The sequence below is a fragment of the Watersipora subatra genome, chromosome 4 (assembly GCF_963576615.1).
Source record: "Watersipora subatra chromosome 4, tzWatSuba1.1, whole genome shotgun sequence".
Classification (NCBI taxonomy): domain Eukaryota; kingdom Metazoa; phylum Bryozoa; class Gymnolaemata; order Cheilostomatida; family Watersiporidae; genus Watersipora; species Watersipora subatra.
The window spans coordinates 15689016-15714701 of record NC_088711.1 but is presented as its reverse complement, the minus strand read 5'-3'; the positions used below and the strand labels follow the sequence as shown (position 1 = coordinate 15714701).

At 34.4% G+C, this 25686-nt stretch overlaps 2 protein-coding genes across 4 annotated transcripts in view; one reads left to right on the top strand and one right to left on the bottom strand.

The window, feature by feature from the left end:
- Nucleotides 1–6685, top strand: part of LOC137392724 (uncharacterized) — a 15952-nt gene extending 9267 nt beyond the window's left edge. The window contains exons 9-11 of the mRNA XM_068079040.1: nt 3129–3192; nt 3434–3555; nt 6383–6685. Of these exons, the coding sequence (XP_067935141.1) occupies nt 3129–3192; nt 3434–3555; nt 6383–6551 (355 nt within the window). The 3' untranslated portion in view covers nt 6552–6685. The remainder of the gene's footprint in view (nt 1–3128; nt 3193–3433; nt 3556–6382) is intronic.
- LOC137392723 (protein MCM10 homolog) overlaps nt 1–25686 on the bottom strand; it is a 26765-nt gene extending 1079 nt beyond the window's left edge. The window contains exons 1-16 of one of the 3 annotated variants that reach the window (XM_068079037.1): nt 25398–25686; nt 24540–24721; nt 24217–24349; nt 23738–23860; nt 22713–22791; nt 22421–22580; nt 18994–19152; nt 15398–15612; nt 14277–14372; nt 13546–13790; nt 12821–13026; nt 10774–10927; nt 8900–9030; nt 7733–7846; nt 7055–7203; nt 6723–6858 (exon numbers count right to left, since the gene is read on the bottom strand). In XM_068079037.1, the coding sequence (XP_067935138.1) occupies nt 6723–6858; nt 7055–7203; nt 7733–7846; nt 8900–9030; nt 10774–10927; nt 12821–13026; nt 13546–13790; nt 14277–14372; nt 15398–15612; nt 18994–19152; nt 22421–22580; nt 22713–22791; nt 23738–23860; nt 24217–24349; nt 24540–24721; nt 25398–25401 (2286 nt within the window). In that variant the 5' untranslated portion in view covers nt 25402–25686. The remainder of the gene's footprint in view (nt 1–6722; nt 6859–7054; nt 7204–7732; nt 7847–8899; nt 9031–10773; nt 10928–12820; nt 13027–13545; nt 13791–14276; nt 14373–15397; nt 15613–18993; nt 19153–22420; nt 22581–22712; nt 22792–23737; nt 23861–24216; nt 24350–24539; nt 24722–25397) is intronic. The other 2 variants (XM_068079038.1, XM_068079039.1) reach the window with 2 other exon arrangements.

Below are 25686 nucleotides of genomic sequence, written 5' to 3'. Positions count from 1 at the left end.
ATTGTTGTAGATATGCCACAGCTTCCTTGCTTTTGTGCATGCATTGACGATAAAATGCGGGATGTTAGGATAACACATATTTTTATTCTAAAATAAGTTCAGTACAGTGGAACCCCGCCGTACGACATTAATTCATTTCGGTGTTGGCATTGTAAGGTGGAAATGTCGTATAGAGGGGTATAGAAACACATAGTAATCATTTAATGCAAACACTCCCTGGTAAAAAACATCAAAGTTTTATATACATATTGTACATATTAAAAATTAGTACTTAATAAAATAGTATATTAACCTTAGTAACTATAGTTATCCACAGTGACTTTAATGTATTTAATGGTTATGATCTGCTTATGATTATGGTTATGATTCTTACTTCTTCCTTTAACATCGTTATCATTCTTAGGACCCATGGCTAATGAATTAAAGTTATATATTTAGTTATATAGTTATATGCGTACAATGACTTATAATTTATAGTAAATATTATATTGAACACTAAAATACACAAGAAATTTTAACTCTCACTTACTTTTCACTAGTTTTCGTTTCACTCATGCAAGATCAAGCATTTACGAAACAAGAAGAATGCTGAACTGAAAAATAGAGCGAGCATCGTATCTCTTTCAGGCATTGTGGTAGGTATTTCCATGAATAACATTATTATCCCACGACCAAACACGAGCGAAGCGATTAGTTGGGAGATTTATGATAAATGCATATGTGCACACAACTCCCGAAAAATTATCAGTTAACAGCCGTTACCAAACCCTTGTATCGAAATCTCATCAACAAATTTAACCATTTTTGTGTAGAGTTGTTTAAGTAATACAATAATGATACAAAACACATATAAAAATATTTAAATATGTTACGAAGCCTTTGAAAAGTTTCCACAATATCCTAAAACTAACCCATCTGATCGGATTATACATAAATAGACAGATTAATTTGGCCAAAAATCGCGATAAAAACTTGACAAGCTTTTTCTAATCAAAATTAAGACCGGCCAACGAAACGTCAATAAGGCCGTGCGACAAATAGTAGAACTATTAAGTCGTGCACATTTCACGAGAAAAACGTGCACATTTCACCAGTCTATAGCATTGTCTAATTGCCGAATGTTTTTGTAATTAACGTAAATGTACTGTAAAGTTATCGTTTATTCTTTGCCGATTCTACGGGACTCTGACATTTTGGACACTTATAACGAGTACTTTGGTATTCCAACTGATGTCCAAAGCAGCAAAAGTAAAGGAAATGACGATGATATTTTTCTAACAATTCTTACAATATTACCTATAAAATTATTACAATATTTAATTGTAAGAAGAATTATTCGATTTTATAAGATTTAGTTATAAGAATAATCATTCGAATTTACAAGATCAAAGTATATAGTGACTGATGGTGTGCAATATGTTACTGTTATTATTTTCTAAATATTTTGTTGATGGTACTATGGCTGTGCTCAATATTGCGGTCCTGCCAAGCTGTTTTTAATATCTGCAAAATTAAGTAATAGGCCTACATTTTCTGATAGATATACATCTATTTCTATGACAACCAGCTAAAATATGTTTAGATTTTTAAATTCAGTATAATTATTTAGATATAAATACAGAAATCTAGATAAATATCACAACTTCTTGATATTAGTTGCTATGACCAATGATATACAGCCCCCAGCTATATATATAATTATATGCAGTGTACATGTATATATATATATATGTATATTACACAGCAGCTTGCCATTTTACTTCTAATATTGCATTTCTCCTATTGCAGGTAGAGATATAAACATATAATCTTTTCCTTTCATTATTGCTGTTTGTTGTACATAATAACACCCAGTACATTACAGCTACCATCGCAGCTACCATTGCAGTTCTCCTATTGCACTGCAGTGCCATTTGACTGCTAATATTGCATTTTTCAACCAGCAGTACCATTTATTTTTCCATTATCACTTTGGTCGTGGGCTGTATGACAGGGAGTTTCTAGTTGAATATTACCGTAAGTCCTCATGCTCAAGCCGCGTGGCTTGTGCTCAAAAACAAATGACTCACGAAAGAAAAAATAATCCTCCAACAAGCCGCGTATGCCCACAGACCGCGGCTAATGACTGAGTGAGGTTTTGCCGTCCTTGACCATTTCGAGAGCGAGAGTGTTTAAACTGGTTTCGTTATACCCCCGTCCTCTTGAATAAGTAAACAGGCTACATCAGTACAGGCAAAAAGAATTTTCTTTTACTTCCAAGTTCGAATTAAAATTCTTAAACCCTTGCATCAATAACTTACTTGCCATGTCTCAACTAGATTTTTATTGCGCTGTTAGAGGGCTTCACGTTTATGGAAAGATGCCGATCAAGAATTAAAAGGTGTTAATAACCTATGACTGTGGAGAGTAAAACATGAGCGATAAATTCTTCTTTAGTCTAAAGTATTCCATAAGCATGACCTTGAAAATAAACGAGTAGATCGCCAAAACCCTGTACATAAAAGTGTATCATGACTGCGATTCTATGGTTATGGCACAGAACTGAGCAGAGACCGCATTTATCGAGAAGCCGGTCTGAGCCCCACGTAAGTTTTAAAAAGTTGGCTTAAGCCGCGGCCTATGACCTTGAACCAGAAGCCGCGCCCAACGACAAGCCGCGCGGCTTGTGCATAAGGACTTACGGTATTCAATAATAATGCTTAATCTTCATCATCTTAGCAACATCTTCGTTATTCCGACATATTCAGCATACCAACCGCCAAATTTGAATTTTGAGAGACATTTCTGTTGTGATATGGCAAAACAAATGTCGTAATTAGGGGACAAAAACATATTGTTCCACATAGTAAGGCGAATAAACTGTAAAACTGTAATGTCGTACCCAGGGGTGCACTGTATGTTTTATCTCAGATTTTGTCTACTAATCAACACCTCATAATATTGAAAATTCTAGTAGAACTCTAGTCAAAATTCTAGCAATAATTCTTCATGCGACCACAGCATTTATTATCAGCTATAGAGTGTAACAATTGTTTGTGTATCATTTTAACTAGATAACTGCAGTTAGACCGTGTTTGAATACTACGTTGAATACTGCTTGTAAAATATGCTTCAAACCTTTTGTACAGGTTTAGAACGGCCATCTTGGAGCAGATAAATGACACTAATCAGTGTCTCAAGATGTCTGACTGGGTAAGTGTGCGAGGTGCATCTTGTAATTAATTCGTAATAATACTTGCTTTTGCTGATTATCAGAGATTGGCAGTATTTCATGTGAATCACTAGTATTTTAATGTCACACTTTACGCTGTTACATGTTACACTTACTGCGCATCATGATCTTAATAACAAACAGTACATAGTGGTTGTATCAATTAGCTTTGATGTCAGGTACTTATTCTACCAGCATGTTGTATGATTTATTCTAATATAGAGAGAAAAAATTGACTCAAAGATACTTAAAGTTATGGAAGATTTTTCAGCAGAGAATCAATATGACAGCTCGATGGCCCAACTTCTTAAGATGGTCTCTGATATGACTGGCATGATAGACCAGTAAGAACATGTTTAGTTATTGATTACTTTCAAGAATAGTTGTTGATATAGTTGTCTAACATTTTCTCAGGCATAAAGAGTGAGGATACTTAATTGTTTGGTATTTTAAAATCTGATAATACCAGAAGTTGCTCACGTATCAAATAACCTTTGCAAAAAGCTTTTTTTGCTTTTTGCTTATTAAATCTTAAAGGCTGACTTGCAACAAAATTCACATTACAGTTATTTGGTATCAAAAGATTCACCATGTCTTACTCTGTTGTGTTGTAGGTGCCAAAGATGTGGAAATGTGATTACAAGCTCTTAAAAGATAAAAAATGAAAAGCCGCCGTAGATTGGAATCTGTTTATTTCTCTGACGTAGTCATGACAGTTTGGTTATTGTCTTGTCACGGGATGTTCTCACGTGAATTGAAAAGCCAATAAAAAGCTCAATATAAAACTTATCGTGGCACTAGTTTATGACAAACCCTTCGGGTTTTATCGAAGACCCCGTATCAAATATAGATGCCCGCTACTTTACAGTTTTGTTTCGGCTTGATCTAATCGTCAAGTCGTAATCTGATCATGTGACCCAATACTTCGCAAATAATTTTTGCAGCACTTTTCGATTATCACAGGTGACCAACAGACTTGTCATGATTATCAGACAATGATATGTACTCCTTCGAGCTAAGGTTAAAAAGTTTAACGAATTTTTACGGTAAGTTGTAAGTGCTAAAAGTGACAGCATTACAATGACGATAAAATAGACGCGTAAGAACAATAGACCTGGTTTTATTGAATGCGTGAAGTATATTTTTGAAAATATTTCGACGAATAAGGTTGCATGAAAGTGTAAACAAAAACCATCCTGTAACAACGTACGTCTCATTTGAGCTGTTTTGGAAAGAGAATCCAAACTACAGCGGTCTCGTGTGGCTGCGATTAACTGTTCGTTTTTTAGCTTTTAAGAGCTTTTAATCACGTTTCCACATATTTTGCACCAACAACACACCAGAGTAAGACATGGTGAACCTTTTGATACCAAATAACTGTAAAGTAAATTTTGTTGCAAGTCAACCTGTAATGCTTACTATATCAGCTACTAATCTATGCTCAGATAGCATGATATTTATGTGTTGGCTATAAATGACAGCAGCTTGATTGCGTTGTTTGCTGTGTCAGACACTTTTTAGATAAGACTGAAGACAGAGTTTTAGTCATCTGTTATTTTCTTTTGCCAAATGACATGATACTAAAAATTAATTATTAATATGATTACTATTTAAAATTTCTGGATGGTTGTATTATATTATTAGTGAATAATATAATATGGTAATAGTAAAGTAAGTAGTGACAATGCTTGGTAGTGTTCTCATGTTTTCTAGTAGAAAAACACACTTCCAGGATAATATAATATATAATAATAATATGATTAAATTACCATTAATAATGATATAATATTATTATATTATCATTTCCAGTTCCAATTCTGCTACCGAAACATTAATTATCATTATTTAATAATGATCATTAAGAATGTTTCATTGTTGGAAGTTAAATTAGAAATGATTTTGGACTATTTATATGAGTAAAATAAATGTATACGTATGAAAACCAATGAACACCTATTTGATTTTAATAAGTTATGCATGAAGAAAGACAAATATTATTTTTTATGACATTTAAATAATGAAGGCCATAATTGAAGTATCGAAAGTAATTTGTCTGCGAGTTTATTTTCTTTCATCATTTGAGGTGAAGAAGATTTAAGTGGTGTCAAAACAGTAAAAAAGATTTGACTGATCAAAAGAAAGTTGAATTGTTGTCATAATGGAGACACTGGGCCAAACTTTTATACTGTTAGTTCAGATTATATTATCACGGTAGAAAAATCATTCACACGGGGGCTCTTATGTTGCAGCTAAAGTTCTCACGAATTGAATGCAATCAAGAATTCTTTGGTTCAACGATTGATATGTTCAATTTAATCTCCAATGTTGATGTAACAGCTATTATATGGCGGTGAGCTACGAAATATAAATTTACATGTCGCTGATATGACAAAATTATCTGAAATATACATGTACATAGTAACCAGATAAACATTGCTACGGAGCGATAATTTTTGGTTTTTAGTTTTGAAGATACATACCATCAAATCTCAACTGATGATAACCTCTACCTTTACATTTTTTCAGCATACCACATAAAGCTCAAGCACATATTTGTCTTTTCATATGAAATAATTTTTACGTATGAGAATTGAAGCTTTTCAAAACACTGCAGCTTTGTAAGCAAGAGTAAAAAGCTTGTCAAACTAAAAATAAAATGTAAAAGTAATAAATTTAAATTGAATTAATGACAATTATATCTGAAGTACATGTAAGTTGGAGTACGTTAGGTTGCATATTTCTATTACTGACTTGATGACCAAATTTGCATTGTCAAACCTTAATTTCTGTTCCTGTGACTCTACGATTACTTTTCCCTTTACTTTATTAATTCAGCTGTTATGTAATTTAGGGTTTACATAGTTTTATAGAGCACATTAGTTTTACAACATATATAAATTAACTTGAAAAATCTATCATCGCTTTTAGCCTCTGAAAAAGATTAAATAAAATACAATGTATTCTTGGCTACAATATGCAAAGCAAATGGCAGAATTAATTAGGTTTGTGTTGAGATTTGACTGAATAGCGGCTTTTTGGGAGTTGTTTTACAGCTGAACTTTGAAAATGTTGATTAATGATAAAAGTTGAGCAAAAATGTTTACATCTATAGAATATGAATATCATTACAATAACTGAGGAAGGAGAAACACTAATTTGTTCCTGCTTTAGGTCAGAAGATTTGAAGAAGTATGTTGGAGACGTTTATAATTTCATAGCTGACAGATATTCACATTGTGTCCTTCCAATTTATGATGTTGTGATCAAATCAGCTTTGTGCCTTAGACCACAGCTAGAGGATGTCATGCGCATGAGCTCCAAATCTTCTAATGCATTTTAGTTGAGTAATAATTGTGTTCTTTCATTTCATGATTTGCTTTACATGTATTACGATGTTTTTCAAGTAGATACTATAAATAATTTTGCCATTGATAGCATTATCAAAATAAAGTTTATAAAATATAACCACTAGAGTATAGCTTGGTAAAACTTTTCATAAAAATTAACATACATCTAGGTTTATACTTGAATCATAAGATCCCAGCTTTGTTTCTTCATTACCTCGGACACACAGTTCCTCACCAGCCAGTGTTACCTTTTTCTCGTGTATCATTCCAGCTTTCACATAGTTAGTTCCACCGCACTTTCTGGTAAAAGTAATAGCTTAATGTTAATTCGAAGTTTATGTGCTAAAGAATTACATGGCTGAAGGGGAAATGGTGTTTTCGGAACTGCAGCAGTGCCTATATTAGATGTTGTAGGTATATGATTATAAAAGTTAAATTATTATAAAATTCAATGATATGCATTGCTTGTACATCGCTCTTGTTCAAAATGACTTACTTGCAAGCACTAGTGGGAAACTTTTCATGCGTGACCACTCGTTCTTTGCAGTCTTTACACCTAAAGAATCTCTTGAGGGCGGGAAGCTTGCGATACTTGTGTCTCTCCTCAAAACACCTTTTAGCTAGACTCCAGTCTTGGTAGTCACACTAAATCATAATTTTTGCATGGTATACCTGCTTTTGCATGGGACTGCTTAGCATCAATCTAATTTATTCGTAGTTTGCATGAATACGAAGATGCATTAGTAGCCGTGTTCAACTATATTGAATCCTAGGAGCCGTCAGGGCATTTTTGTGGAAAACCAATTTTAGTGATCGTAAATTCATTAGCAAAAATAAAAATGAAATAAATTGCCAGCAATAAATATGCCATCAAAACATGCACATACAAATGTTGTTGAACTTTGAGCAAAAATACATGTTATTTATATCATCTAAATATTCACCACTGCGTCAAGAAATAAGGAAGCCAATTCTATTAGTTTATATAACCAGTGAAACATTTGCTATCATCTACTGGTATGAATGTTTTTCACCTCAGTACAATCAGTGTTTCCTTAAAATGCATATACCCCACCTAGTATAGCACAAAATCTGATAAACTTGATCAAGACTCATCGTTGAAATGGGTTTATTAAAAAGAAATTTTGGAACCAATTTAAACAAATCAACTCACCTGAATGCAATAGTAAATTTTTGACTCAATCATGTGAGTGTTTAACAGCTTTGTTTCGTAGCTTTCCTTTTTCTCCATCGCTCCAAAATATTGGCTCTCCCTCTCATTTTCTACCTAAAATATAGATGTCTACCACAAACTGTACATTGAAGCTCAATGCAATAGACCACACTAGCCTATGAGAACACTTGCATAAGCAGCAGCGATTATACAACTACATGCAGGCAATCTCTCGCAACCATGATGGTACTTAGAATCTTGAGCAAAGAAATCAAATTCTAACACACTGTTCAACCCCGGGATACGGCAGCCTTATGATACAGTTCTCTCAAGTTACCATGTGGAATATGACATTTTGCCGGACCCTGATGATTACGGCATTTTTCTTGCCCTGCAGTGTAGCAAAAAATTCCTAAGATGCCGATGCGCTATTGGCTGAAACCCTCCCACAACGCCTGAGAGATCTGAAACGCTATCTGTTGTTTACGGCCAGTTATGTGAAGAATCAGCAGAAGGTTGCATTGTGTTTATTTTGTGTGAGTTCATATAATATTGTACAACCTTGTGGCACTTTTTAGGGCTTATATCAAACTTTAATCTATTAGCCATGGGTCCCAATGTTGCCAGTGAAGGTAAAGGGAAAAGCAAGAAGATGATTACTATGGACACGAACAGGAAATAATAAGAAAAATTTGAAGGAAACAGAGCAAACGTCATCGGCAGAAATAAAGGAAGCTATGGGTTGATTAAAATTTTTTTGCTAGATTTATTGCACAGAAACATCCAAAAAACATGTCAGAAGTCATCTTATGGATCTTCATTTGTTAGTTATCTTCATTCCAGAAACATTTGAGGAGTTGCCAGAAACAGTCTTTTTTGCATAGGCATTTCTTCAAAGAGAAGCGTCAAGAAAACATAGATGTTCAGAGTCCCCATCATACAACGATTTCACCTTACGGTCCAGACCGCGAAATGGATTAAATCATAGATATATTAATATTTTGGGGTTCTACTGTATATGCATATATACCGTATATATAATTAGATATATACATGTATTTATAGCTTTTAAATATATCCATATATAACTTTTAAATATATCTACATATATATATAAAAGCTATGTTTGTGTTATGTTATGATATTCATGTAAAACTAACAGCTTACCTGTTTTACTAGATGGCTGTTTATAGATTTTTTATTCCGTATTTCCAAGTATGCTTGTGAATTCACATCAAGCTTGTTTAATTTGACCCTTTTTTCACCCAGGTCGTTTGTCTTTTTCTCCTCGGTGTCTGCTAAATCAAATCACCAGTAAGCAAATGCTAAATCTAAAATGTTAACTGATGAATTTAAACTAGTAGAACAGGAACTAGCTGTTTAAGGTAAATAGATCCCATAATGAACTACTTTGCTTAAGCTTGGCTTACATTGAGCACTTTAAACGCTACTGACAATAAACTGATGGGACTCGTGTTAGAACAATGGCATAATACACATAAGACATATGCTTGTTGTACAATCTAAATAGGAATGTTTGCCTTGCTTGACCAACCTGTCAACCTTGACAAAGTGTCCGCAAAATGCAGTGATTTGAATGCAGGGTTGAAAATACAGTGCTTTCCTTTAATTGAATGCCACCTCTATTTGACCACCACTTTGAAATTCTTTGATCTTTACGAACCCATGATAGAAGTGATCAGTAGAAAAGTGTCCGCAAAATGGTGCTAATAATAATTATAATTATTACAATAATAATAATAGTATTACATCAATATCAACTAATTCTTTCACTGTTGCTGTAGTGGTTGCCATGGTTTTAGTGACAGCATACCTAAGAAGATCACAATCATCAGAACTATACTCTGATTCAGTAATTAAGGTTTCAATTCAATCTATTGTCTTCAGATTTGTCCATAATGTTGTTGACAATCTGACCTGAAGACTTCAAAGTGTTTTGATGAATGATGAGGTTACTCTTTAGGGGCACTGTATGATGTAATAACACCCGTTTTCTAACTCCTAGGCTTTACTGTTTTACTTTAACACTTGAAAATCCTGATAGCAAAAAGAATTTATGTGAAGTTTTTGCTTTGTACTACATACAAAATTCCATATAACGTAGTGTCAAGTCGGGGTGAGTTCTCAAATTTGCTTGGAATAGCAACCTATTTTGCTGCGCTGAGAAAAAACCGACGTACGTATAATGTTATATATATTATATACAACTTCCATGACATTCTAGTTCATCATGATAGATCATCAAATGTGTCGACAAAACAGAGAATAGGTAGCTGCGCAATGGCTTATCGATTGGAGCAGATGTTACAGCGTCGGTCTACCAATCTAAATCTATATAAATGAATATATCTCACAAATTATAAAGTTAAGTCTAGTTTTTCTCTTTTGTATGGCCAAAGAGGTGAATTTGGAAAGATCTTGGAATGGATTAGGCAATTTCTATGTATTTTACTGTTCGTATAATGTAAATTCCCTATAACATGAACGCTCCTGGAATGGATTATTTACTTTGTAGAATCTGTATATAGAAACTACTGTATATAGAAACAGTTTAACAAAAAATACTGAGGTCGCCGGCTTTAATATCGCTCTGCCCGACAAAGGGTGCAAAATATAGGTGACATTAGCATCGCTTCTCCCATTTCACATGTAAAAGGGTTACATTTATCTTTTCAAGATTCTGATGAGCTAGTCGAAAAATACAGTGCCACCCTCTATTTGAATGTCATTTTTAATAAAACGCCACTATGAGGGAAGGGTTAAAAACACATGTCGTTCAAATAAAGGTTTTATGGTAGTCATCATTATAATTGAGCACCAGAGTTAAAAATGCCACCTTTTAAATATCTGGACACATACAATCAAATTAAAAAAGCTCCAAAGTTCCGGAAATCAGTTAAAGCAGTTGGTTTAGAAACACAAATTATACTGAATTCCTATGAGGAAGGTTGAACAACACCACTGCTCACAGACAACTCAACATAAACACATAAATTGTATCTGCATTTGTCCTTACTGACCTGCCTCTTGGCTTGAATTGAGGCTATTATCTAATCTTCTCTTGAGTTGTTCTTTTTGTTTAGCAGTGAGCTTCTTTCGTGTAGCATTGACATCTTCCTTTTGCAAACCTCCATCTTTTTGGATGATCTCCTTTGCTTTTTGCTTTGCGATTAGCTAAGCAAATAAATGGTAAGATAGAAGATTACAGTAATACACAGTATAGCCTGCACTGAAGTAAAAGAGCTTGAGCAACTCGGACTATCTGAGCTGGAAAGCTAACGAAAATTTAATGTTTGTCACATCTGTGAATCTTTACTTTTACTTTAATTATCTGTGCAATCAAGATAGTTCAGTACTTACTAAAGAGCTAATTTGCTTCCAATTTTGAGAACTGAAGATGAGTCATTGTACAAAACTTCCTAAAGGAAGCTCATCATTTGTCAATTATAAATAGCCTTTTTTGCATTATGGCTGCAAGTTTTCAAGTACTGAAAACAAACACAATAGATACTCATGAGGGACTCAGTTAGGGCAACATATAGTAACAATGCTGATGGTAGCCTTTCGCAAAAACGCATATCTAAAGAAATCTTAATTTGTAGAATATGGTAAGGTTTATGCATAAACGTTTAGTCATCAATATTACAAACAAATTGATGCCGCCGTCTAAGCCATACGTGAAGCCAGCAGTTGTCACCAAGTGGTTAGAATGCTACGCTTGCCACGAACAGGTTAAGCTTGTGGCATTCTAAAAGTTATTGGAGGTATTTGACAGAATATTTTATATCAAATTCTGCACCAAATTGATAGCTTACTGCCATGACATAGGGGCAAATTTTTAACTAACGAGTGTGATTAATCATGGAAAGCAGCAACTGTGAGAAACCTGAAACTAGCATACTTGCAAGTTATAAAGACAATGCTCATGTGTTAGGATAAATAGGTTATCATAAAAACTACAAATGAGTAGCCAACAAAAAGGACTATGGTGAACAGAAATAACAAGCCTGTTTGAAAGGTAGTTAATATCACAAATCAGCACTTCACAGCATTTACACGAGCCAATAATCTGTCATTACTTACTGGCTAATTTTTGTTACGGACCGGACCGGTGTGTGTTTCAAGCAAGCACTTCAGACCCATCTACACTGCGGACAAACATGTTGAGCACAAATACATCTATTACTCCTATTTGTTATTAACCCGTTAAAAATGATGAAATTTATATTTACTTTTGGAAAGTGAAGCCTAGCTTGTTCTACAGAACAAAGTGAAACTGCTCACTTGATCGCATGTGATTGGTTGCGACGACTGAACAAATTGCTACAAATTGAACAAGTTCAAACTGCAGTTAAGCTGACTTTCTGGCACACTTTTAGTCGACTGTCAAAATTAATCTCTCAAAGATAACATAACTTCAAACCTAACAGCTTGCTGAGTGGTAGTTCATCCCCACTATGAACCATAGCACTTTTTTACCATTAGTATAGAGGTTTCTGCCAAGAACCATTAGAATGGAAGTTACCAGCAATTGCAGCATGTGTAGATATGTGTACAGAAATTAAAAATAATAATGGCTTATAACTAATTTTCTTCTGGAGATATGCGTCTTTTTTCTATATATTATCGGATACAATTACATGATTTAATTATATCATACATCATACATACATATATCATACATCATACAATTACATGATACAAATTCATGATACAATTACTGAGTGAACAGCGAAATTGCCTTAGTGTTATAATTTGCTATTGTGCTTTACTCTACAATGGCTTTATTTACCCCTATATAAGGCAAACAAACTTTTATGTAGCGCAGTAAGTTGTATTCCTGTATAGTTATGCTTCGGTGCAGTCTATATTGTATATGTGAACCCATTTTGTGTCTCTAATCGAATATAATTACATTTTTATACAAAATAGACAAACAGTCTCGTGAGACAACTCTTGATGCAGATGCCTAAGAATGCATTACAATGGGTTACAAGAGTAACAATTGGCTGCAAAGATAGTTTTAATATAAACGACAAAACATGATGTAGCAATTGAGCAACTCACCTGCCTGTACTCACTGGCTGTCATCGTAGTAGCACCACTTTTGGGGACACTGCTGCCCAATTCTACATGGCTGCTGGCCGTGTTTACTGAGCTATCTGGTCTTTTTCTGTCTTTCAGTTGCTTCGTTAGTCGTTCTTTCTCACGGCGTATTAGATCACTTGGCCGGACGCTGGCTATTTTTAAACCAACATCTTTGCTTTCATTGCCTAGAAAATGGATTCAATGTACTACAGGACTTATAAAATCCAATGAATGGTTTGTCTAGTGAGTTGACGGTACGGTGGTCAAATACCTGGCTAACAACTTTCATGTTAGAATAGCATGCTCAATACTAAGCATGCTCAATACATCGATCGCAGACAATTTTGGAATTCTTAATATTCTCAAGAGGAACGACATACTATACATGTATAAAGTAATATGCATTAGTGAGATTAAATTTGCTAATCCAAGTATTGAAAAGACGCATTAACTTCTAGGTGGAAAGATTTGACTCAACACAGAAAATTGTGGTTAATTAAAAGATCATGGTTTCACACTTCTCAGACTGCCTATGAAGGTTCATCAAGAAAAAGCTCACTACAGATTTTCATGACGTCCTCAATTATCATGTGACATGTGTAAACTGATTGGGTTTGTCACTACCACAAACAAGTGTGATAGAAAGAGGGAAAGTTCATGCAAGAAGCAGGAGGTAGTGAATGATGAAACAGGCATGCACACACCTGGTTCCAGTGTCTTTGACACCAGATGCTTTACAAACTGCATGCTAGCCGTAGTTGGTCTGCTGATTAACTCTTCCAAATGCTCCTCCGCCTTAGTTTGTTTGGCGGCCGCAGCTGCAGATATTCTCTTCTCATCTTCAGCCTTAATCTGGTACAGCTTGAGGGTGCTCTGCATATGACCTTTCTGTTCAAATCTATTCAGAACGCCCTTAAGAGACACTTTTGTTTTGGGCTTTTGAGGTTTCCTGCGTAAAGCAACAACAAATCAACTAAGGGACTCAATCACAGAAACTAAATTCTACTTTAGCCTGTTCTCAACCTTTGATTAAAGGTTTACTAGCAACAAAATTCATTTATAAGAATTTTGAAATAGGTCGTTGAAATAATGAGATTCCAAACTATGGTGTTTTTGTGATGGCTGCGAATAATTGTTCATTTTTGAGCTTTTAAGAGCTTGTAATCACATTTCCAAATACTTTGCACCTACAATACAGCAGAGTAAGACATGGTGAATCTTTTGATACCAAATAACTGTAATGTAAATTTTTTTGCAAGTCAACCTTTAATATTAAAACAATTATTTCTACAACACTGAGTACTCAATGCCACCATATCAGTTTGGTAATAGCGATAGTTTTTCAAACTTATTAACATAGATGAAACGCATGAACTTATTTAAACAAAACGGCTAAATGGCTATTGCATAGAAAACATGACAAAAGCGAACTCACGTTGAATAGCATTTGCCTCCGTACGTGAAACAGTCATCAGCCGACCGTGTCGTAGCGAGTTTGGACAGCAGACTGCTTGGCTCTTTGCTGCTAAATCTATAATGTGTTCAAAGATTGTGACCCTGAAACTGCACGCTAACATATGCCACTCTCAATGTGACTAAAACAACAACCGCCATCACTAACTATAGTACCTCAAACTTTAAAAGAAAATTACAATAAGACTAAACATGGTGAACAAACGGCTTAAAATATTAAGATGGAAAAGAAAGTATAACAGGTGCTAGTTAAATTGAAAACAGTGGTATCTATACATTTTTATTTATTATTATATATTCATTTTATTCTTCTTCTTTTTTTTCAAACGCTCATATTTAATGCATTTCCATGTACTGTCATACACCTCGCGTTTGCACCTCAAGACCCTCGCTTAAATTACTGTTACTTTTAGCGATTTTCTAAAGATTTATCTGGTTTCTAAGTCAATAAAAAAAATCAAATGAAAGCTATGATGGAACCTAAGCTATCTGCAGAGACACTTCAGGTCCTGAAGGCAGTTCATTGTCAATACTAGTTCAGCTTCGTTTAAGGAATGCTTTGCTAGTGAACTTGATTCCTGTTTCCGCTCCCCACCATACAGCATATCATTGATAACTTGGCATATTAATTTTTATTAATTTTTTCGGTGAATGGGAATGTACAGAACAAAACTGTGTGTTTAAAAAAGTTTGAAATTATTTCTAAAATGAATTTAAAAGTGACTGTTATTAAGCAGAAAGAGACCTTTTTGAGCAGTTGGAAGATGACTTAGAACAGCACACGGTTCTTACCTTTAAATGTAAAAAAGATGTACATTTACAAGGCTACAAGTTCTTAAAAATGGAGTGACAGAGTGTGTTATACCACCTCACAAATCATGCTAATACGAGCTAAAGCTTCAGATGCTTTCAACCATCTGTAGTTAATTGTTTAAAATTTAATTTCATAAAATTCCTTCCACGAAATTAAAATTTAATTTAATGAAATAAAATTTTTTAAATTAAATGTTATGAAATTTTAATAATTTTCCACCAAATTATACATTGATTAATCTCTGACTAATATGGAGAAAATGCACTCACGTCGCATTCAATTCAGTTCTTTTCAATCTTGATGCTTTATGCTGCTGCATAGTGTGAAACCTGCACTTGTCGCACGCTGCCCTGTTTACTATATTCGTGCACCTATTACCACTCTTTGTAACTGAGCCACACGTGCCAAACTCCTTGCTTGTGCCGATAACCAACAGCTGACTTTCGCTCTGAATGTTTATAGTCGCCACTGACCGCGTGTTCACCTGAAAAACAGACTCCTAACTCATGCGGTGACTTTATCAACTAATACGGGTATAGCTAATCAACAGGATGGAATATAACAGAGGCTAGTTATTAAGATACATTTGCAATACAACGTTCTTACTTGCGCTTAGGCTACTTCTTACTTATGCCAGGAATGTTTACGAAAATAAACACTGACAAATGTGATTTACGTATAACTATGAGCCGTTCACTTTAACAGAGCTATTGCTGCCATGAGATCTAGAAAATTCACAATACATTAAGGAGGAAATTTACAATACATTAAAAAAATTCACTCAATCAAGGCTGCGACTGTGTTTTTTGAGAGTATTCTATGTACATGCAAGGATGCAAGGCACATGCTTGATGATTATTTTAGAGCTGCAAGTTATTTACTGGAGTTTATTAAATAAACTTAATAATCTGGTATAAAGTTCTAAATAACACAACTAAACCAACAGAACTTCAGATTGGTTACAGACTGATATGCAATGTACAGTAGCCTATTTATTAGTAGATTTAGTAAGTCAAAATAAAAAACAAGATAATTAATGTACAAAATATAGATGTATTATTCTGTGGTGTCTGTTTGGGTGGACAACTTCTACAGCACTATCAGACAAATGATAACTTGGGATTTCGTGTAATAATGTTATGTTATATATTTTTAATGTTTCATCTTGTTTAATAATAAAATTAAAATCAAACCTCATACACAATTAATTCCCACCAGTGACTCTTACAAATATAGTAACTTATGATTTAGTTTTTATTTTAATAATAATAACAGTTCTAGATGAAGCCGTGAAATCTAGAATATCACCCAAAGCTTCCATCTAAAATGCTGTTAAAATAATTAAGAATAACCAAAATATTCTCTTGGCTCCAGTTACCTCCAAATAAAGCAGCTATTACTAAATTGTTGTAAAGCTAATCATGAATGTTCCAGAATAAAGCAGATTTTTATCTGTAAAAACTTTCTGGTGTGTTTGTGACATGTCTATGGAAATTATTATTACCTATTTGTGATATGTCTATGGAAATCATTATTACATATTTGATTCTTTTCGCAACACCTCGCTGCCAGCAGATTCCATCTTCGCATGCCATACAATTAGCTAGATGCTTCAGCCATTTTCCAAAACAAATTAAGAGATTTTGTTTAGAAAAATATAGCTAACTCGTTGTCTATTTGGTCTTGAGGGTGCTATTTATTTGGAGATAAATATGTATTTTTAAATATACAGTCAAACATGGATAACTCGAACTTCACGGGACCGAGCGAAAGTGTTCGAATTATTAGAGTGTTCAAGTTATCAGAGCACTGTCACAAGTCCATGTATTTACTTATTTATTAGTAGATACATGTACATATACAAACTATAATATAAATCAAAAGCACAAATGGCTTGTTTCAAATTAAATGCTTCTAATGTAAAGCTTAAAACGTTGTTATCAAAAAGTATAGAGATTTTTCTATCACTTGAGATTGGTTTGTTGTTTGAGGTGATGTTATTGCCAGGACGTTTTTTAGATTGACATTGGCAAAACTTGATCGTTGTTGAAATGCTCAAAAGAAAAGACATCTTTTTCTTTTGAGCGTTTTACCCACGATCAATTTTGCGGATTTTTTTTTAAGTTTATGCAAAGATTACCTCACTTTACCTTGCTTCCGAAGGGCGATCGCTAAGCGGATGTTTGGTATAAATCAAATTTCACCAAACCTTTAGAAAAGTCGTTGACAAAAATATTTTGCCGATGGTGGTAATAACGACGCTGATGAATTACGAAAAGTTGAGGTTTACCTCTATGACTTGGAATAAAGTGATTTTCTAAAGCGATAACAACCGTTTCGGTAGCCGTTGGGCAAAAAACAGTTCGAGTTAACAGTGTTGAGTTCGAGTTATCTATAGCAATTTATCATTACGTGGGAACGGACCAAAGAAACCGTTCGAATTAACCATGTGTTCGAGCTATCCGTGGGCGAGTTATCCATGTTTGACTGTATATATATAATAAGCTTTTCATTGAGCTGACAGACAAAAGCTCAAAATACGATTTTGTTGGAAAAAGGAGATAGGTACAGTCAAACATGGATAACTCGGCCACGGATAGCTCGAAAACATGGTTAATTCGAACGGTTTCTTTGGTCCGTTCCCACGTAATGATAAATTGCTATAGATAACTCGAACTCAACACTGTTAATTCGAACTGTTTTTTTGCCCAACGGCTACCGAAACGGTTGTTATCGCTTTAGAAAATCACTTTATTCAAAGCCATAGAGGTAAACCTCATCTTTTCGTAATTCATAAGCGTTGTTATTACCACCATCGGCAAAATAATTTTGTCAACGACTTTTCTAAAGGTTTGGTCAAATTTGATTTATACTGCTATACGATTAATAGCACGGGCTTGCCTGGTCACGCGCGCAAGGATTTTCGCCACGCACATACAAAACAAAAACAGCATGTTGTTTTGTATGTGCGTGGCGAAAATTATTGAGTGCGTGACCCGGCTAGCCCGTGACGAATAGTTTTCCGACGTTGATTCCGTGTTGAATCAACGTCGGAATGTTGAATGTTTAAAACGTCTTAGAATTGTTTTTATTAAACGTATACGTTGTCATAGCTAAAAAAACTATTCATCGTTTGACCTAAACACAGAATACGTGTGTACATTCAGTAAGTATCCATTCAAAAAGCGTGAGTGATATACAATGTACCGTTAAACCTCGTAAAACTTTTAATTGAACTGCCTCGGAGTGTTGCTCTTAACGAATCCCAGGTAAAGTAAGGGATTTTTCTTTGGTAACTTTTTCTTGAAGTTGCATAAACTTCAAGAAAACTCGGCAAAATTGATCGTGGGTAAAACGCTCAAAAGAAAAAGATGTCTTTTCTTTTGAGCATTTCAACAACGATCAATTTTTGCCAATGTCAATCTAAAAAAAACGTCCTGGCAATAACATCACCTCAAACAACAAACCAATCTCAAGTGATAGAAAAATCTCTATACTTTTTGATAAAAACGTTTTAAACTTTACATTAGAAGCATTTAATTTGAAACAAGCCATTTGTGCTTTTGATTTATTTTATAGTTTGCATATGTACATGTATCTACTAATAAATAAGTAAATACATGGACTTGTGACAGTGCTCTGATAACTTGAATGCTCTGATAATTCGAACACTTTTGCTCGGTCCCTTGAAGTTCGAGTTATCCATGTTTGACTGTATCTAGAGACAGTGATTTATGAAGTCGCTTTTTATGACTCCGAATGGCTAAACTGCGAATAACTGCCGCATACACCTTTCCCCACAGAGCCTCAAAGGTTCTCATGCCATGACAACTTAACAATGGTCTTGAGACAAACTGGCAAGTACCTTGTCATTCTTCATGAAGCCTGGATTCATAAGGCCAATGGTGGTCGCTACGGGCAGTTTCCAATGATTTTCGTAGCTTCGCCCAAACAGAAACATCGACACTTCCACATCAACATTTGTCATGTCAGCCAACCGAAATATGATATAGTCTCCTCCTTTCTACATATAATACAGCCTATCTTTAACAAATGACATAATCATACGCAGCACAAAAGTGATACATACAATAACTATCTAACAACAATACTTTGATAATATATATATAAATCTCAGTGTTTGTTTGTCATTTTGTTGGTCTTTTTTTCATCCCTGTGTCCAGTTATAGCGACTAAAATCTAGCAATTAAAAATCCACTTTGCAGAGGATTTCAACTGCGATATTCAAATCACAAGTCTACAAACAAGTACGCATAACTACTAGGCTAAGCCGTTAATATCTTTACTTACATTCTTATCGCACTAAATACGCACTTATTATTATTAATTAATATTGCCTTTTACTATTGTTATTTTTTGGGAATTTCCTTTTTACAGCATTACTCAGTATCAATTTTTTTAATTTGTAATTTTCAAATGTGCCATTAAATTCCTATTTCTAGTTTCGGTAAATCTGTAAATGCTGAATACATGTATTTATTATGTGGACAAATGTATTATTTAGAGTAGGAAATGCCTCTATGTTGTCTCTCCATTTGGTCAGACAAAGTATCAGACAAAGACAGTATGCTATCTCATTTTTATGTTCGTACCAGTATTGAGAGGTACCAGTATCGTCCATTAAAACTTTGAATACAACGGGTTTCTGCTGCAACAGTAAACTATTTTATACACACAATTCCATGTACTCATTGTTTATTTTTTCTATTAATTTATTTAAACCGAACAAAAACATTTTTCTCATGATAGGATGTTTAAAAGTTAGAACAATAAATGTTGTATATGTTAAATAAAAATAATTTTCTGCGCAAAGACTTTTTATTACCCGGGCAACACTGGGCATTCATCTAGTAAATAGATATAATTGACAATGAGTAAACCACGCACGCTCCTTCAGACAAAACTCAATACAAATAGAATACACATCGTGTAATACAACATTTGAAGCATCTGTGGGTTTCTTTGAAGGACTAAATTAGTGATATTAAATCTCTATGCTACAATGTGTATGCTTTTATATACAGTCATACATCGACATTCGAGTAAACATCGAGTGTCTCAGCATACGAGAAAACAAAGATGCGAGCAAAATTTCCAGCAAGTTTTTGCCTTGAAATATGAGAGAACTTTGAGATACGAGCAGCCCGAGTGGTCAAGTCAGTGAGAGGCCGCTTCTGAGAACAGCATTGCTCGGTCTTTATCGTCGAATCAGTTTGTAAAAAGTTTTAAGAAGGCTGGCTAAAAGTTAAAGTGAAAGCGAGGCAAAAAGTGCGAAAACGGATAAAAGTTAAAGTTTAGTAAAAGATTAAAACTTAGCTTCAAGTGTGTGTTTAGTAAGCTAAATTAATTTAAGTTAAAATCAAAACTATGTTATGTCACATAGCATCACAAAGGCCTAGTGTTCCGAATGATTTGCTGCCAAGTCTCTCTCACACCGCTGTTAATCATTATGTCTGTCTCGAAGGTAAGAACTCTAAACAGTGCTGGGCAAAGTGATGTTGCATTTTATTGCAGATCATAACCACTAAATAGGTTTTGTTATTTTGTGAGCATTTGTACTGAATTATAACAGTTAAAAGTATGTAGTTACTGAATTACAACTAATAAAAACCCATGGTTTTTGTAGTAAGGAAACGAATTAATTTGGACTTATTATTTTATGTAGGAAATACTGCTTTGAGATACGAGAACATCGACAATACGAGCTCAGTCCCAGAAAGCATTAAGATCGTATGTCGAGGTATGGCTGTACTCAGTTACGGACACAGTCTGCCTGTGGCAGAAACCAGCAATAAAAAGCTAAATTATCTATATATATATTTCTCAAAGTATGTCGTGCGTCTGCATTCCAGCTATAGATATAGCTATAGCGCACGCTGATTATTTTACCTATGCGGCCACGATTTACGACGCCCGTTAAGAAATATTTTTCGTAAGGTTAAATTAATATATCTGAGGTCAAGGCCAATTCTTCCCGTGCGGACAAGTATTCTCTCACCTTTCGGTCAGACAAAGTACGATATCTTATTTTTACATTTGTACGTACCAGTATCGAGAGATTATAGTATCATCGTATTCAAAGTTTTAATGGATATCTTCTGGTGGAACAGTAACCTTTTTTTAACCCTTTCACTGCCGTAGACGCATTTATGTGTTTTCTATGGCCGACTGCCGCAGATGCATTTTTGAGACTTTTCCAGCAGTTGCGTAGTAACTTAACGTTATTATTCATTGACAACATAACCAACGGTCTTTAAGACTTACAGTATTGACAGTGTTGTCCAAAGATTTCTCTATAAAATTAGCGTAAAATAACGAAGCAGTTTTAAATTTTCTTCGGGCATAAAACCGAACATTTTTTGTGCAAGTTTGTAAGTACCTCTCGAGTTTGGAAACAGAGAATTACTTATCTATGTACTTATGTTGATGATATTATAGCCGATTCAGATTTTTGTGATTACGCAGATAATTAAAGTAGCAGCACTGACTCTGATGGTGATGAAAATAATAGTTTTGTAAGAGTAAGGAACATTGTAGAGGATCGTTCTGGCTTCATAGCGATAGCAGCTTCACATAGCGTTAGCAATGCACAAAGTATAGATACATTGAATTTTTGGCATAGCACTAGGTATTTGTTAATATGTTAGCAAAATAAAATACATAACAAAAGTGCTCTAGATAGAGTTTGAAGTTAAAAAAATTGTATACGTATCATGAAGCAAAATCGGCAATTTTCGGTAAAATGGCTGACAGTAGGCCGATAGCTAAATTTGTACCTGGACGGTAGTGAAAGGGTTAAACACACACTTCTATGCAAGAATTGTTATTATTAATTCAACATATTCAGGATTTTTATTTTGTTTTTTCAGTTCGTAAAAATTGTATCATTACCAAATCATCCTTTATTGTAATCATAGCAAAACTGACTTAATTTAGCTATTACTTGCTAGTTATTTCACATTTATATCTTAACCCTTTTATAGTTGTTTTATTTTTTGTAATTTATATGACCTGCACAAAACATTTTCTTCATGATATGAAGTTTGAAAGTTACAGTTGTTTGACAAAGTTTGAAAAATTTTACAGTTGTTTTTATTTTCTCTGTTAATTTATTTCAATTACACAAAACCCTTTTCTCATGATATGTAGTTTGAAAGTTGGAATGGCAAATGTTGTTATATATTAAATACAAATCCATTTTCTGTCCAAAGACCTTTTTATCACCTGGGCAAAGCCGGGTGGTACAGCTAGTAATATAATACGTGACATACTGATGATCGCTTGCTTTCTGTCTTGGATGCAATGACACCGAAGGTGATCCAGTCACCAGTAGGCTTGATATTAGCATTGCGCAGACCAATCCTGGAGAGAAGAACCAGCTCCTTACCAGCCATGGCCTGCTTTAGGAACTGAGTGGAAACCTTTGGATTGCTGAAATGAGCCGAAGACCCCAAAATTAGAACAAAGATGTTTTCCATGCCCAACATATCTATATATATATATATATATATCGTTTACACTTAAAATCTCTGAAAAGAAATGAGATGAAAATTTGACACCTACATAACGGAGAGCCCAACATCTGGTATTTTAAGAGAGTTTGAGTCATCGGCGTGATGTGCGACTCTTTTCCCATTCACCCCTAAAACATAGCAAAAAACAAACTAGTAAATGAAGATCATGTCAGTGTTTGTCACTTACACTAATACAAGCTGAATGATAGCTACCACTCTTTAGATTCATAAACCTTCGTAATTGACGAATGAGAAATAATACGTATATTTGATTCGTTAAAATCTGTCCAATGAGTGGTCCTTAAAGGACAGATTTCAGTTTCCCTTGTAATTCCTTTTATCTGAAATCAGCGTTTATGAGAACTCACCGATTCATCGTTAATAAAAGGGAACTTTTGAATAACTGTTAAATCGTAAGACATGGTAAAGTGCAGGATGGATGACAAAGCTTGGTATTTTTGTGGTACAATAGCAGTTGTTTCAAATGTTCTAGTTTTCACGCAATGAAAATATTCGGTACACGCAATTAATGACACGACTAAAATGTTGGCCAATGCACGACCCAAAACCATGATATTCAGTTTATAGACTGACACTAACCAACTAACCATTGTGCCAGTAAGAGAATAAATATTGCTTATCGACAGAAAAATTGAACAAACGGATAGATAAACAATGGCCAACCATAATAAAGGTCGACATTATGCAGATCTCGATATATGCATTTATATATTGAGATTTGTATATAAATGCAGATCTCGATTTATATCTGCGTTTCATCGAGATCAAAGGCAAACCTTATATATACATCATGAAGTTTTAATTATTGTTTGAGATATAGACAAGTATTTAAAACAAGCCTTACTAAGAAGAATGATAAACATGGCATACATCAGAAAAGAGCACATATAGCAAACATTAGGTGTCATATATAACACAGAGTTCGTTAAGGTTAAATGAATCAAGCGTAGGCCCTTCTCATCGGAATAATGTAGCCATTAAGTCAACTTCAAGCAATTCACGTCTGCAACGATTCTATAGAAGACACTCGTGTATAAGGTTTGTATTTCTTACATTTGTTTTTGATTTGAGAAGTTGTAACAGTGCGATCATAGAATCCTGAGCTCTGCACACTTTCTTGTTCTCGGTCCTTCATTAGCCTTTTGATCTCTGAGCCATTCTCATTCAGGGTTGTTTCTCAAAACGGATAAAAACAAACTGCCATATCAATATTACTGTTATATGCAATAACAGTAAACAAATACTACAGTTATATGTAATATTATATACGAGGGAAACTACCAAAAAGATAATAGTCTCCAATTTTAATAATTATTGCTTTCCTCATGAGAGAAAAATCACCATTTTTATTCTTGGGCCACTGCAATTGGTTCCAGATCAAAATCTAACTAAAACTCTGACTAAAATGTTTAAGAGTTCAGAAAAGAACTCTTGAGTAGTGAAAATATACTAATTGCAAAAAGTAAAGCGGGTATAACACTTATGGCATCACACTTGGCACACTTTAGCAGTAGCTCTATTCAACTGCCTACTTGTGATCATCTCATCGTCTTCTTCCTCACTAATGTCACCAAATAAATCCTTAGCATCAGGCGTTGTTTCATTACCCGTGACAGAGAACTTCGAAAATTCATCCACAGGCCTGCCAGGAGTCTCAGAGTTTTTCTATAAACAAATCACAGCTTTCAAACCGGTGTTAAGCATCAAATTCAAGTTGGGGAAACTTATGCACACTTATTTGCATAAAAGACACTATGTCCATAGTATGTTTTGTAACCTGTATGTGTTGGTTGAGTAACAAAGACAGTGGTGGCTTGTAGTGCACATGAAATGTACAAGCAAATTACGTAAATACCTGTATTGTTGGTGTAGTCGATGTTATAGTGCGCGCTGCAACATTACCAACCGTGTAATCCGCCTTTGAACCATCTTCGCCGGATTCACTTGCTCTGGGTTTTGCTGCTTCAGCAGTCTCTTCCGTGTCAGAATCAAATGTGTCGATCAAGGCAGAAAGTAGTTCCAAATCTTCTGAATCTTCTACAGAAAATATATATACATATTTAGTTACAATGTTTGACTTCTCCTACCAGCTTTCAAGGGGAATGGCTAATGACACACGAGTTTCCTACTAGAGACCTGGGAGCTTCAGTACTCGTCTTCATCTTTTACTACAGAAAACTGGTTTTGTAGTCGTTGCTTCTAAATTAAACTGAACTTGATGCTCTACTGTCTGAAACTTTGATGCTTCCTATAGTATCAACACTATTGCTTAAGAATCAAATGTTTTGTTAATCGTATGTTCCTATTCGACAATGACACTTTACAATTTACATATTGAGCAGTAAGTGGATTTATTACGGCATCACAGTATATCTAAAAAGAAATACATTGTTAGTAGGCATTACTAACTTACTACCAATCAGCATATGCAAAACCTGGATACTCAGGTTAAACAGTAATTGTAGAGTGTAATTATTATGCGAATAGTTCAGTTCACAATTTTAAGCATTAGTATCTTTGTCTCTAAACGGTCGAAGTTTTTAATTAGTGGAAATTATACTAAAACAGCCAATTTTCACAAATGGTTCAAACTATAGCAAACAATTTTTAAACTACGTTAGAGGTGATAAATCTTTTCAGAACAAGATAGGGACCTGGACTAAGAACGTGTAATGTAAATAACAAAAATCTTTGTTTTTGTAGACATGCTTACCCATATTTTGCCGTACAATAAATAATGTAGAAACTTTTTAGATGAATGCTAAATAAAGAAAAGTGGTTTGTTTATCTCAAACGCCTGAACTAAATGGAAATGTTTATGTTTATCGGATGGAAAGAATGATTTACAACACGTAGATTAACTTTGGCGGTCAAATAGTTTAGCGTGTGATCCCAAAAACGGATCGAGTGCGCGCGAGATATCGCTATAAATGCGCGGCAACCAATACAGCGAACACGATATATCTGTTTTACATTAAAGAAAAAGAACATATTTGGAGTTA